The sequence below is a fragment of the Eulemur rufifrons genome, chromosome 2 (genome assembly GCF_041146395.1).
Source record: "Eulemur rufifrons isolate Redbay chromosome 2, OSU_ERuf_1, whole genome shotgun sequence".
Taxonomy (NCBI): domain Eukaryota; kingdom Metazoa; phylum Chordata; class Mammalia; order Primates; family Lemuridae; genus Eulemur; species Eulemur rufifrons.
The window spans coordinates 24,468,779-24,481,936 of NC_090984.1; the positions used below are offsets into that span (position 1 = coordinate 24,468,779).

At 34.2% G+C, this 13,158-nt stretch overlaps 1 protein-coding gene across 1 annotated transcript in view; it reads left to right on the forward strand.

Annotated features, from left to right (window-relative positions):
* Positions 1 to 13,158, forward strand: part of MYO9A (myosin IXA) — a 193,691-nt gene that overhangs the window by 64,088 nt on the left and 116,445 nt on the right. Inside the window, exon 13 of the mRNA XM_069458108.1 lies at positions 5,155 to 5,350. Coding sequence (XP_069314209.1) covers positions 5,155 to 5,350 — 196 coding nt within the window. The remainder of the gene's footprint in view (positions 1 to 5,154; positions 5,351 to 13,158) is intronic.

Sequence of the window (13,158 nt, forward strand, 5' to 3'; positions counted from 1 at the left end):
ATTCATAATTTTGTCCATTTCTTGATTGTTATTGGTGAGTCTATTACTCTTTAACCATTTGATGTTTAAGCCTGCCATTTGAGGCACTTAATTTCCCAGGCAAGGCAATGACAATATGGAGAATAGTGGAGGAATGTTTTCTCCTGGGTCTTGAGGTGAGTGTCTTAAGATCATTTATTCATCCATTTGCTGATTTATTTATTCAAGAAGTATTTATTGTACACAGATCATATGTGAGACTTTGTGCTTGCTGTTCAGACTGATGACAAACTAGAAAGATATGTTCCTGACCGTCTCTCTCTATACACACACACACACACACACACACACACGTATAGATGTACATATACATGTGTGTGTATCTCTATATAATATATTGATAAATGGGCTATGTGCTATAAATAAATGAATGAGTTCTATGAGGGAAAGTAGTGAAATAATAGATTTTGAATATGTGGATCCTCGAATACCTAAGAAACTTAAATGTTGAGAGATGACCTGAAATGAATGTTATGTTGGTGAGGAGTTGGGCTGATGAATATTATAGACCATGAGATAGAAAAGAGTTTGACATGTTGAAATAATTGAAAACAGGTTAGTGCTACTAGGTTATAATGAGCAAAGGAGATAGTGATGCAAAAGGAATTTAGAGTGGACAGCAGGTTAATTTTTCAGGGCTTCTAGGCCAAGTCAAAGGAGTTCTGTTTTTATTGAAATTATTATGGGGCACTATGAAAAGATTTTAAGCAGATGATGTGACTTGTGTTTTTTAAAAGATTGCCTTGATTATTTTGAGGAAAAGGGATGGCAGAGGGTGAGAGTAGAATCTGAGACATCAACTGAGTAGCCTTTTTTTTCTAATTGAAAATTAATAGATATTGGGGAGATCCAGGTGATTATGAGATATCCTCAGAGTTTATTGATAATGAATAAGTGACTTCTAGCTAGAGCTGATGGGTAAATTAGAGGTGTCAGTTCTTGAGATGGAAAAGACAGGAAAGAATGGATTTTAGAACAAAAATTAAGAATACAGTTTAAAAAGTAAAACAAAATAAAAAATTGAGTTATAAAAAACTTGAGCATATTGTGAGGTATATAAAGTGCACAAATCTGAGGCTTTTCATGTCCCTCCCCAGCACTGTCTCCCCTCAGAGGTAACCAATATCCTAACTTTTGTCATCTTCAGTTTTACTTATTCAATTTTATGTAAATCGAGTCATGTAGTATATACACTTTTGTCTGTGGTATTTATCCTCATTATCAGATTGAAAGTAAAAGCATGGGGAAAGGATAAAAGCTGGCGTAATTATATTATTGTCGGACAAAGTAGATTTTAAGGCCAGAAATATTTATTAGAGATAAAAAGGGAATTTCATAATGATAAAAGGGCCAGGTCAACAGGAAGACATAAATACCAAAACTTCTATGTACCTAATGACTTTGATTCAAAATAATATAACGCAAAAGGAAAGCAAAAGAAGACCTAGACAAGTCCACCATCATAGTTGTAGATTTTAACACACCTCTTCAGTAACAAGCAGACACAAACAGCACTATTATACAACTGACTTAATCGGCATATCATAAGGATAACTAGATAATCATTGAGTATTTAGAAATTAAGGAAAACTCTTCTGAATAACCCATGAGTCAAAAAAGAAGTCATAATATAAATTACTTATTATAATTATACTTCATTAAAATTACATTTTATACTGAACATTAATGAAAATACAGCATATCAAAATTTTAGGGTGCAGTTAAAGTAATGATTACAGGGAAATTCATAACTTTAGATGCATATATTATAAAGGAAGAAAAGTTGAAAAGTGGTTACCTAAGCTTCTATCTCAAGAAACTAGGAAAAGAACAGCAAATCACGCTGAAAGGAATTAGAGGAAGGCCATACTAAAGATGAGACCAGAAATCAACACAATGGGGCAGATGTGGAATAAAGAGATTAGCAAAGCCAAAAGTTAGTTCCTTGAAAAAATAACACAAAATAATGTAAATTAAAGGTAATAGGAAATAACTCATAATAGAAAAATGTCATAATTATAGATATCAGGGATGAAAAAGGGAACTTAACTGTATACCTTACAGATATTAAAAAGATATGAATATAATTTGTCAATAAATTTGAAAACATAAATAAAATGGATAAATTCCATTAAAACACACTTTTCCAAAAATTAAGACCTAAAGAAATAGGAAACCTGAAAATGTGTCTGTTAAATAATTTACATCAGTAGTTTAAAACTTTTCCACAAAGGAAATTCCAGGTCCATGTGGTTTCACTGGTAAATGCTTCCAAACATTTAGGTTTACTACACATTTACTTACACATTTCTCTTTCAAATTGGACATACCTTTGAGATGTGTTAATGGATCTCAGAAATAACAAGAAAAATCTGAGCTGGAAGTGTACATTTGGGACTCATCATAGAGAGTATGTTAATTTAAGGCTATAATTAAGATTGTGATCACCTGATGTAAGAGGATTGATTGAAAAAATGAGCATACACTATCAAACCCAATTGGAATTTCCAATACACATTAGCAATGGGGGCTGAGAAGGGTAGCACAAGAAGTAAGTAATAAACCACAAAGTAGTATGTTGTGGAAGCTAGAAAAGAGAGTTTCAATAAGAATGATGTGGTCAGTTTATAATGTATTAATACTTAGAAATCTAGAAATACGAAGATAGAACATTTCATTTGGAAAATGAGAAGATAGACCATTTCATTTGGAAAATGAAGGTCATTGGTCACTTTCAACACTTGACAATCAACATTGAAAGGAATTCTAGAATTTTAGGTTTTACATTGTAATTATTAATAGGATGGGACGGTCTTTGGAGTAGGGCAGACTAGTGTTTTAGTTCCTACACTGGTACTTATTATCTGACCTTTGGCAGGCTACTTTACCTCTGTTTACTTATCCATAAAGTATGGTTTATGATAGAATCTGCTTTATTGAGTAATTGTTACAGTTGAATAAAATAAATTATGTAAAGTCCATAGTTTAGTGTCTGACAGCTTGTCTGCCATCAGTAGGTATTAGCTGATGGTTATGGTGGTGGTGATGATTTGGATTTGAAAATTTTGGAAAAATATAAACTTAAAATTGGATTTAATTTTACTAACTTTTTAAAATAATACATACTTTTGCTCTAAGGCTGCAGTCCCCAATGCCTGGGCTGCAGAACCGCCCGTAGCCAGGCCGCACAGCAGGAGGTGAGCAGTGGGCCAGTGAAGCCTGACCTGCACCCACAGCTACTCCTCATTGCTCGCATCACCGCCTGAGGCGCCCCCCTCCCCTGGCAGTGGTATCAGACCCTCGCAGGAGCAGGGACCCCACTACAAACAGCACCTGTAAGGGATCCAGGTTGTGTGCTTCCCATGAGAATCCGGTGCCAGATTATCTGAGGTGGAGCCGAGGCGGCAATGGTCCCCCCCCACCCCCCCCAGCCCTGACCCCCATGAAGATTGCTGCCTTGTTTCCTCCTTAAATCCTGTTCTCAGGAGAACAAAGAAGAATTAGGAAAAGAAAACCCTAAAGATAATAGGATGGATCCAAGCTGGCTTCTGTACATGAGGATAGATGACATACTAGTTATGTTCCCCACAGAATTCTGAGTTAGAGGTTCTCTATGAAACTGCACCAACTTGGGGTGATTTACTCACCAAATTTTTAATCCTTACATTTGGTGTGAGTATAGTTGTAAGATTATAGTCGGTGCCTAGCCTATACAAATCATTTTGGGCCTTTGTACCTAGGATGTAAGGTTCTTATCATCCCCGTTTTTCTGTGGTGCATTCTAAGCCATTTTCTTTTGTTTTGTCCCCTCCAACCCCTATTCTTTGGCGGATGGTTATTCCTGCCTATTTACAGTACTTTTTATTCTTATTCAGCTTTAAAAATCTATATCCAAATGTATTTTATGAAATCTCCCTAGGACTCCAGACTTATATATCCATCTGCCTGCATGATGTCTGTATGCAGACATAGTGTAGTGGTTATCAGTGGCTGTGTTTGGACCCCTGCTCTTCCACTTACTGTGTGGATAAGGGGCCAAGATTCTTCTCCTCATCAGTTTCCTCATCTATAAATCTATAAAATGGGAATAATATGATCTATCTCAAAGGATTGTTAGGGGATTAAATGAGACCATACATATAAAATGCTTAGAAGAGCCCCAAGTACATAGTAACCTTTTAATAAATGTTACCTAATGTTGTTATTATCCTCATTGTTTCAAACTTCACTTGGACAAAACAGATCTCTTGATCCTCATTTTCTATCCCCAAACCTTTTCTCTAGTCTTCTACATATCAGTATATGACATTGCCATTCACCTAGTTACTCAGCCTCAAAATATGTTAACCTAATTTCATAATTCTCTCACCACACCCTAATCCATCAGCAAGTTTTTTGCCTTTACCTCCAAAACATGGCCCATATATGATAACTATTTTCTGTTTCTGCCATTACCACCAACCTAGTCCAAGTCACTGTCACTCTTATCTGGTTTATTATAATATTTAGTCTCCTTGTTTTCATTCTTTCTTTGTGTAATTCATTTCCTATGCCGCAACCAGTGTTTATATAAAACACCCGTTGGCTCATGACATTACTCTTCCAGGGCTTTCCTTTACATTTGAATAAAATCCAAACTCTTAACTCAGGCTTACAGAGCCTAAATAGCCTATTTATTTACCTAATCTTCCACCACTGTCACCCTTGCCCCTGGTTTTATTGCTCTTCTCCTAACTCGTCCAACTCATCACCACCTATAGGTAGTAGGTGTTCCCTTTGCTTAGAATGTTCTTCCCAGTTTTCTCATGTCTGGCTCCTTTTTATTATTCAGCTCTCTTATCATTTTATGTGATACCCCTTTGGAGAGACTGTCGCTGACCAGTGCTTAACATGCTACAGTAAAATTGTAGAATGTTTATTGTAATTAACATGTATTATAGAATTTAATAGTTTTAGAATTGGGTGAGACTTTATAGAAGACATCTGGTCCAATTAGCTACCCAGAACAAAAATCACTTCTATTGTCTTTCTTCAACCACTGTTCAAATATGTCACCCATCATCTTGATTTTAATAATTTTTGTTTCAAAAATAACACAGTACTTTTTTGATGTAGGATTTCCGGGAAAAAAATACAGATCATATGCGCCCAGACATTGTAGCTCTTCTGAGAAGTAGCAAGAATGCATTTATCTCTGGGATGATTGGGATCGATCCTGTAGCTGTTTTCCGATGGGCAGTTCTCCGAGCTTTTTTCAGAGCCATGGTTGCTTTCAGGGAGGCTGGGAAAAGACACATTCACAGAAAAACTGGTAAGCTGTAGTTATTTTATCTTCTTCTTTTACTTTATACTTCTCTACTACCTCACGAGAAGTAGAGTTATAATGATAATTTTTATTTTGTTCTTTTTCTTACCATACCCTAACATCATGTTTCAGATCTGATGAGTGATTAAATGTGCATATGTTATATATGTGTAAGTATGTGTTGGTACATTTTTTATTAATAAATACTGATAGCAATAATGAGTGTAAAGCACTAGGTATTTAGTAGGCAGTTAGTAAGTCATTGGTATATTTTTGAACAAAATTGAAGTCATATGATCATTTAATGATTTAGAATTTAATCTTGATACTTTTCTCTATTTTCTTCCTATGTCATACTTTTTACTATAAGTGAAACATAGTTTAATGTGAAAGTATAAATTAGGAGAAAGAAAAATTGGGATGGAGGCAGTATAATATAGTGGAAAGATTCCTACTCCTGTAATTAATCCAGTGTCATCTCTTCTTTTGACTAATTTTGTGACTATGAGCAGTTTTTTTTCCCTGTAAAAGAGAGCTAATACTGCCTTTAACATTATGAGGATAAAGTCAGATAATATATGTAAAACATCTGTTTTTAAAATGTTCATTTCTTTTCCTCTTACCCTTAACTCAATTCATTGGATTTTACTTTGAAATTTAGAAATGGGTAAAAGCAGGATACTTTTTCTGTGTGGCACCCCCTTAAATTATAAAATCTCTCATCTCACATTCTGTGGGAAGGCAACCTCATGAGCACTTTTAGCCTACTAGAAACCACAGTGTTGTTTGCTGTAGCTCTAGTCCCGGATAGGCCATTGCTGGATAGTGAGGATTTTCTGATATAAATATGCAGTTGAGATTTATGCCCTCCAGTAGAAGTGTGGTAGGGCTCACCTGTGCTTTCAGGACTCCCAGACTGACTTATGTGGCTTTTTGGGATGTATACTAGCAGTAAAACTTTAAATCCAACTTTTAAATATTTGAAATGAATAAATATATTTGGGAGATTATATTTCTAAAATGAAAGACAAAATAATTGAACTTAGTTTCTGTTTTTTAGATTGTAATGTATATAAATTGGTCTTTGTAGGAGGGAGAATTATAGTTTATTGGAGAAATAAAAGGACTATCTCAAAGCTGCTTTGCCTTTTATTTATTTATTTAGTTTTTTGAGGCAGAGTCACACCCTGTCACCCTGGCTAGAGTGCCGTGCGTGGCATTAGCTTAGCTCACAGTAACCTCAAACTCCTGGGCTCAAGCAATCCTTCTGCCTCAGCCTCCCGTGTAGCTGGGACTACAGGCATGCGCCACCATGCCCGGCTAATTTTTTTTTTCTATATATATTTTTAGTTGTCCAGCTAATTTCTTTCTATTTTTTTTTTTTTTTTTTTAGTAGAGACCAGGTTTCACTCTTGCTCAGGCTGGTCTCGAACTCCTGAGCTCAAACAATCCGCCCGCCTCAGCCTCCCAGAGTGCTAGGATTACAGGCGTGAGCCATCGCACCCAGCCTTGCTTTGCCTTTTAAAAGTGATTTTTAAGGGGTTATCTTTATTAAAAGCTTTAAGGAAAGTTTTTTTTTTTTTTTTGGTTTTTTTTTTTTTTTGAGACAAGGTCTTGTTCTGTCACCCAGGCTAGAGCTATAAACTGCCTTAGCTGAGTGTTGGTGTGCCTCAACTCACATATGTTGACCCTTGACCAAGCCTGGGAGACTTAATCAGTTTTAGACACTTAAGGATATCTCTGTCCAATCATTAGCTGACCACTACAATATCTAAGCAGAGACTTTGAGGGTCACATGTGACAAACAATATAATCTTTACAGAATTAGTTCAGGAAGGTTTTTTAAAAAAAACAACTACAAGAGACAGTAAGAGCAGCAAACCCTGGAGATGAGGGAGGATCTGATTTCCAGAGTTACCATGTTATATTCTTTAACACAATTAAATTTTGTTTAACACAGAATTATGAGACATAGAAAGAAATAAAAAAGTATGACCTATACACAGGAGAAAAAAAAATCCAAACATTAAAAACTGTCCCTGGGGAAATCCAGATGTTGAACTTACTGAAGACTTTAAGCTATTTTAAATATGCTTAAAGTCCTAAATACAACCATGTCAGAGGAACTAAAGAAACATATGGAATATCAATAAAGAGATAAAAATTATATAAGTATTTAAATATTTATGTTAATGCATACTTAAATACAAAAGACAGTATAAATGTGTTTTTTACATTTTATAACTCTTTGTTTACCTCCAATATGATTTGGAAATAAGTACAATTACTGAAGTGAAAAATTCAGTAGAGGAGTTTAACAGCAGATTTGAAGAGGCAGAAGAGAAAGAATCAGTGAACTTGAAGACAGATCAACTGATACTATCTAGCTTGAAGAACAGAAAGAAAAAAGAATGGAGAAAAGTGAACAAAGCCTCAAAGATCTGTTGGACACCATCAAGCATACCAAGGGACAGAAACAGTATTTAAAGAGATAATGGCCATAAACTCCTCAAATTTAATGAAAGAAAATTAATCTACACATCCAAGAAGCTCAACAGACTTGAGCTTCCTGGAGGCTCAAGGAGGGTTGATTTAAACAAATCCAAACTTAGATACATCATAATTAAACTATCCAAACACAGAGAATATTGAAAGCAGCAAGAGAAATGCAATTCATCATGTACAAAGGATGCTCAGTAAGATTAATAGCTGATTTATGATCAGAAACCATTGGGACTGGAAAGTATTGGGATGACATTTGAAGTGCTGAAAGAAAAAAAGATTGCCAATTAAGAATTCTGTATCCAACAAAACTATCCTTCAAAATGATGGTGAAATTAAGACATTCCAAGTTAAATAAATCCTGAATGATTTATTACTAGCAGACCTTCCCCACAAGAAATACCAAAGAGAATTCTTGTGGTTGAAATGAAAGGACACTAGACAGTAATTTGAATGTATTAATATGTGAAGAAAGAAAGAGCACCAAAACTGGCAACTACAAAAAGGCAGTACAAATGTATTTTTTATACTTTGTAACTCTTTTTTTCCTCCAATCTGATTTGAAAGACAATAATTTTTGCATAAAGCAATAATTTTAATTCTTTGTTGATGGACATACCATTTTAAAGATGTAGTTTATATGACAATAGCAGCATAAAGGAGTAGAGAGGGAATGGAGCTATATAAGAATGTTTTTATGTACTATTGAAATTGTTGTTTTTTAGTCCAGTCTACATTGCTGTAAATTGTTAATTATAATTCCCTTGTTAACAACTAAGAAAATATCTAAACCATAAAATTGTGAAAGAAATGACAGGAAAAATCAAAACAGTAGATTAGAAAGTATCTGTTCAATATAATGGAAGGTAGTAATAAAAGAATAGAGGAATAAAAATGTCATAATATGTGGAAATGAAGCAACATACTTCCAAGTAACCAATAGTCAAGAAATCACAAGGGAAATTAGAAAATACTTTGAGATGAATGAAGGCAAAAACAAACACTGCACCAAAACTTATGAGATACAGGTAAAGCAATGTTTAGGGGGAAATTTGAGCTTTAAATACCTATATTAAAAAAGAAGAAATATCTTAAAGAATCTAGACAAAAAGAGTAAACTAAACCCCAAGGAAGCAGAAGTAAGGATGTAATGAAGACTACATTGGAAACAAATGAAGTGAAAAGTAGAAAATAATAAAACTAAAAATTGGTTCTCTTTACCAGGAAATAAACTCAAATCACTGATTTCAGTAATGGAATGGAATGTTTGTAATGAATGTATGAAAATAAAAAAGGATTATAATACTATGAATAGTTAATATGTCAACAAAATTAGAACCTAGTTTAAATAGAAAAATTTCAAGAAAGACACAAACAACCAATACCAACTCCAGAAGAAATAGAAAATCTGAATAGGCCTATAACAAAGAAAGAAATTGAATTAGTCATAAAAAAAAACTTCCTACAAAGAAAAGCAAAGGACCAGGGAATTCACTGATAAATTCCGCCAAATACTTAAAGAAGGATTAACACCAATCCTTCATAGACTTTTCCAAAAAAACAGAATATGAGGGAATACTTTCCATCTCATCCTAGTAGGCCAGTGTTAACTGGATACCAGACAAGACATCACAAGAATATCACAAATATCCCATTGAATACGGATATAAAAATCTTCAATAAAATACTAGCAAACTGAATCTAGCAACAGATTAAAAGTGTCACTACACCATGACCTAGTGGAATTTACCCAGAAGGCCGGTTGGTTCAACTTAGGAAAATCAGTGAGTATAATAAACCGCATTAATAGAACAAAAGACAAAAACCACATGATCACCCTCATAGACATGGAAAAAAATGTTTGATAGAAGCTGACACTTACTCATAAAAACACTGAAAACACTAGATGGAAGAGAACTTTCTCAGCCTGATGAGGGAAACTGTGAAAAACCCAAAGCTTACATCATACTTAATTGTGAAAGACTGAATGCTTTCCATTTTTTTATAATATCAGGAATAAGGCAAGGATGTCTGCTTTCACCACTTCTATTCAGCATTGTCTTGGAGGTTCTGACCAGGGCAATTAAGCAAGAAAAAGAAATAAAGACATCCAAATTTGAAAGAAAGAAACAGTATTGGCCACAGCTGACAAGCTGACGTGCTATTGTATATAGAATATCCTAAGGAATCCACAAAAATCCGTAAGGCTAATAAATGAGGTTAGCAAGGTTGCAGGGCACAAGATTAATATGCAAAAATCAGTTTTATTTCTATACTGCAGCAGTGAACAACTTGAAAATGAAATTAAGTTGGTGCTCCATTTACAAGAACACCAACAAGAATAAAATACTTTGTGAATAAACTTAACAAATGCGTTGCAAGGCTTCATATACTGATAACCACAAAACACCATTGACAAAACTTAAAGAATACCTGAATAAATGGAAAGACATCCTGTGTTCATGCATTAGAAGATTTAATATAGTTAAGATGGCAGTATACCCCGACTTGATCTACAAATTCAACACAGTCCTTGTCAAAACTTTAGCTGCCTTTGTGCAGAAATCAACAACCTGATCCTAAAATTGATATGGAGAAGAATCTAGAAATGTAAAAACAAATGTGGAGAGCTCAAACTTCTCAATTTGGATTAGGCAATGGATTCTTCCATGTGACACCAAAAGAGCAAGCAACCAAAGGAAAAAATTGGGTAAATTGGACTTCATCAAATTAAAAAATTTTGTGCCTTAAAGGACATTATCAAAAAAGTAAAATTATAATCCACAGTATATTAGAAAATATTTGTAAATCATGCATCTGATAAATAGCTGGTATCTAAAATATATACAGAACTCTTTTTACTCAATCACAAAAAACTAATAAACCAATTAAAAATGAACAATGTATCTGAAAAGACATTTCTCCAAAGAGATATGCAAATGGCCAGTAAACATGCTAAAAGATGCTCAGCATCATTTATCATAAGGTAAATGCAAATGGAGATAATAATGAGATATGGCTTTATGTCTACTAGGATGGCTATAATATAAAAAACAGGTAATAACACATTTTGGTGAGCCTCATATGCCACTGATGGTTATGTAAAATGGTGTAAGCCACTTTGTAAAACAACCTGGCAGTTCCTCAAAAAGTTAAACACACTGTAACATTTGACCCAGCAATTCTGCTGGGTATATACCAAAAAGATTTGAAAACAGATGTCCAAACAAAAACTTGTATTTGGATGTTCTTAGCAACATTACTCATAGTGGCCAACAGGTGGAAACAACCCAAATGTTCATCAGCTGATGAATGGATAAACAAAACATGGTATATCCTTACAAAATGGAATGTTATTTGTCCATATAAAGGAACAATATCTTGGTACATGCTGCAACATGAATGAACCTTGAAAATATTGTGCTATGTGAAAGAAGTATTACTTCCATATTTGTAATATCAAATCACATACAATATTTCACAGAATATGGACTATTACAAAATGGAATATTGTGTGATTCCATTGATGTGAATTTTCCAAAATATGCAAATTTGTAGAGACAGAACTTAGTTTAGTTTTTGCAGAGCTAGATGGTGGAAGTGTGGCTAAGAGATGGGGGGGAGTAATAGAGAGTATGGGGTATCTTTTTGGTCTGATCAAAATGTTCTAAAATTGATTTTGGTGATAGTTACATAGCTTTGTGAATTATACAAAAAAACCATTGAATTGTACACTTTCAATCAGTGAATTGTATGGTATGTGAATTGTATTTCAATAAATTAGTTATTGAAATAATTGTATTTCAGTAAAACTGTCACATAACAAAAGAATGTTTATAGTTCATAATAGCTCCAAATGTCCATCAGTGGAAGAATGGATAACCAGATTGTGATATATTCCTACCATATAACGTTACTCAGCAATAAAAAGGAACCACTGATACTCTTAATGAATGAGTCACAAAAGGTACTGAGCACAAGAGCTAGACATGAAAGAATACATTATGTATTATTTCATTTAGTTTAAGAATAGGTAACATATAGTGACAAATCAGAACTTGATTGCTTCTGGTCAGGACAAGGGTAGTATTGATGAGAAAGATGGATAAAATAACTTGCTGGGATGTATCTTGATTCAGGATTAAGTGGATATAAACATTTGTTTAAACTCACTACCATTTGTGAAATATAGCTTTAAAAAATGGCCCTAAGGCCTGGGGGCTGGTGTTACAGAAACTGTTATAGGGACAGAGACATGGCTTCAGGTCTGAATGATACATTGGAGATGGGACTGAGCCTCTGTTACATGGTCCAGGAGCTTCAAAGAGCTTGAACTTTTCTGTCACTGAAAGGATAATTGAAAAATTCTGTCTTCTGGGCTTGCATAGAGAAATAAGGGTAATAGTAGCAATGTGTTAGGCCTTAGGTAAGGTTTAAGAAAAAAGTTACCTTTAAAAAAAATCAATGCCCCATATCTGCACCATGCATTAATATGACATCTGAATTTATTCTATGTGTTTGGTGCATAATTTCAAACTAAGAAATTATCACCCAAATTAGACCAGGTACTAGCATAAGCAAATGCTAAATAAGCATCTTTTTATAAGAGTTGATGTGACTCCTTAGAAAATAACCCCCACAGAAATATAAACCATCCTAGGAAACCAAACCATCTTGACCGAGTGTTGGTAATATAACAAACAAAAGGAATATATATCACTCTAAGATTTAGAAATAGTATTACAGTCTGGAATATGATATTCAAGATAGTTAAAAGAGTAGAAAGAAGGCACAGAAGCGTGAAAGAACAAGTCAGAGGTTTTAAATGCTAAGCTAGACATGATGATGAGACAGAAAGCAGTCACAGATACAAAAGTACCCATATCCAGGTTGCTCTGCCACAATTTATTAGATCAAATAGGAAATAGAGTACGGTGGCTGTAGTAATGTGGAATGATTTTTTAAAATCCTACATAATTTAGTATATTTTTATATCCTGAGCTGTTACATAGAACACTTTAATATATAATATTCTTGAATTATTTTTGACTAGCAGATTATCAACTAGCTATTGAAGGATCTGATATTTTGGTGATAACTTCTTTTTTTTTTTTTTTTTTGAAACAGAGTCTTAGTCTGTCTTCCCAGCTAGAGTGCAGTGGCATCATCATAGCTCACTGCAACATCCAACTCCTGGGCTCAAGCAATCCACTTGCCTCAGCCTCCCAGAGAGCTAGGATTACAGGCATGAGCCACCGTGCCTGGCCGTGATAACTTCTTTTTTTTTTTTTTTTTTTTTTTTTTTGAGACAG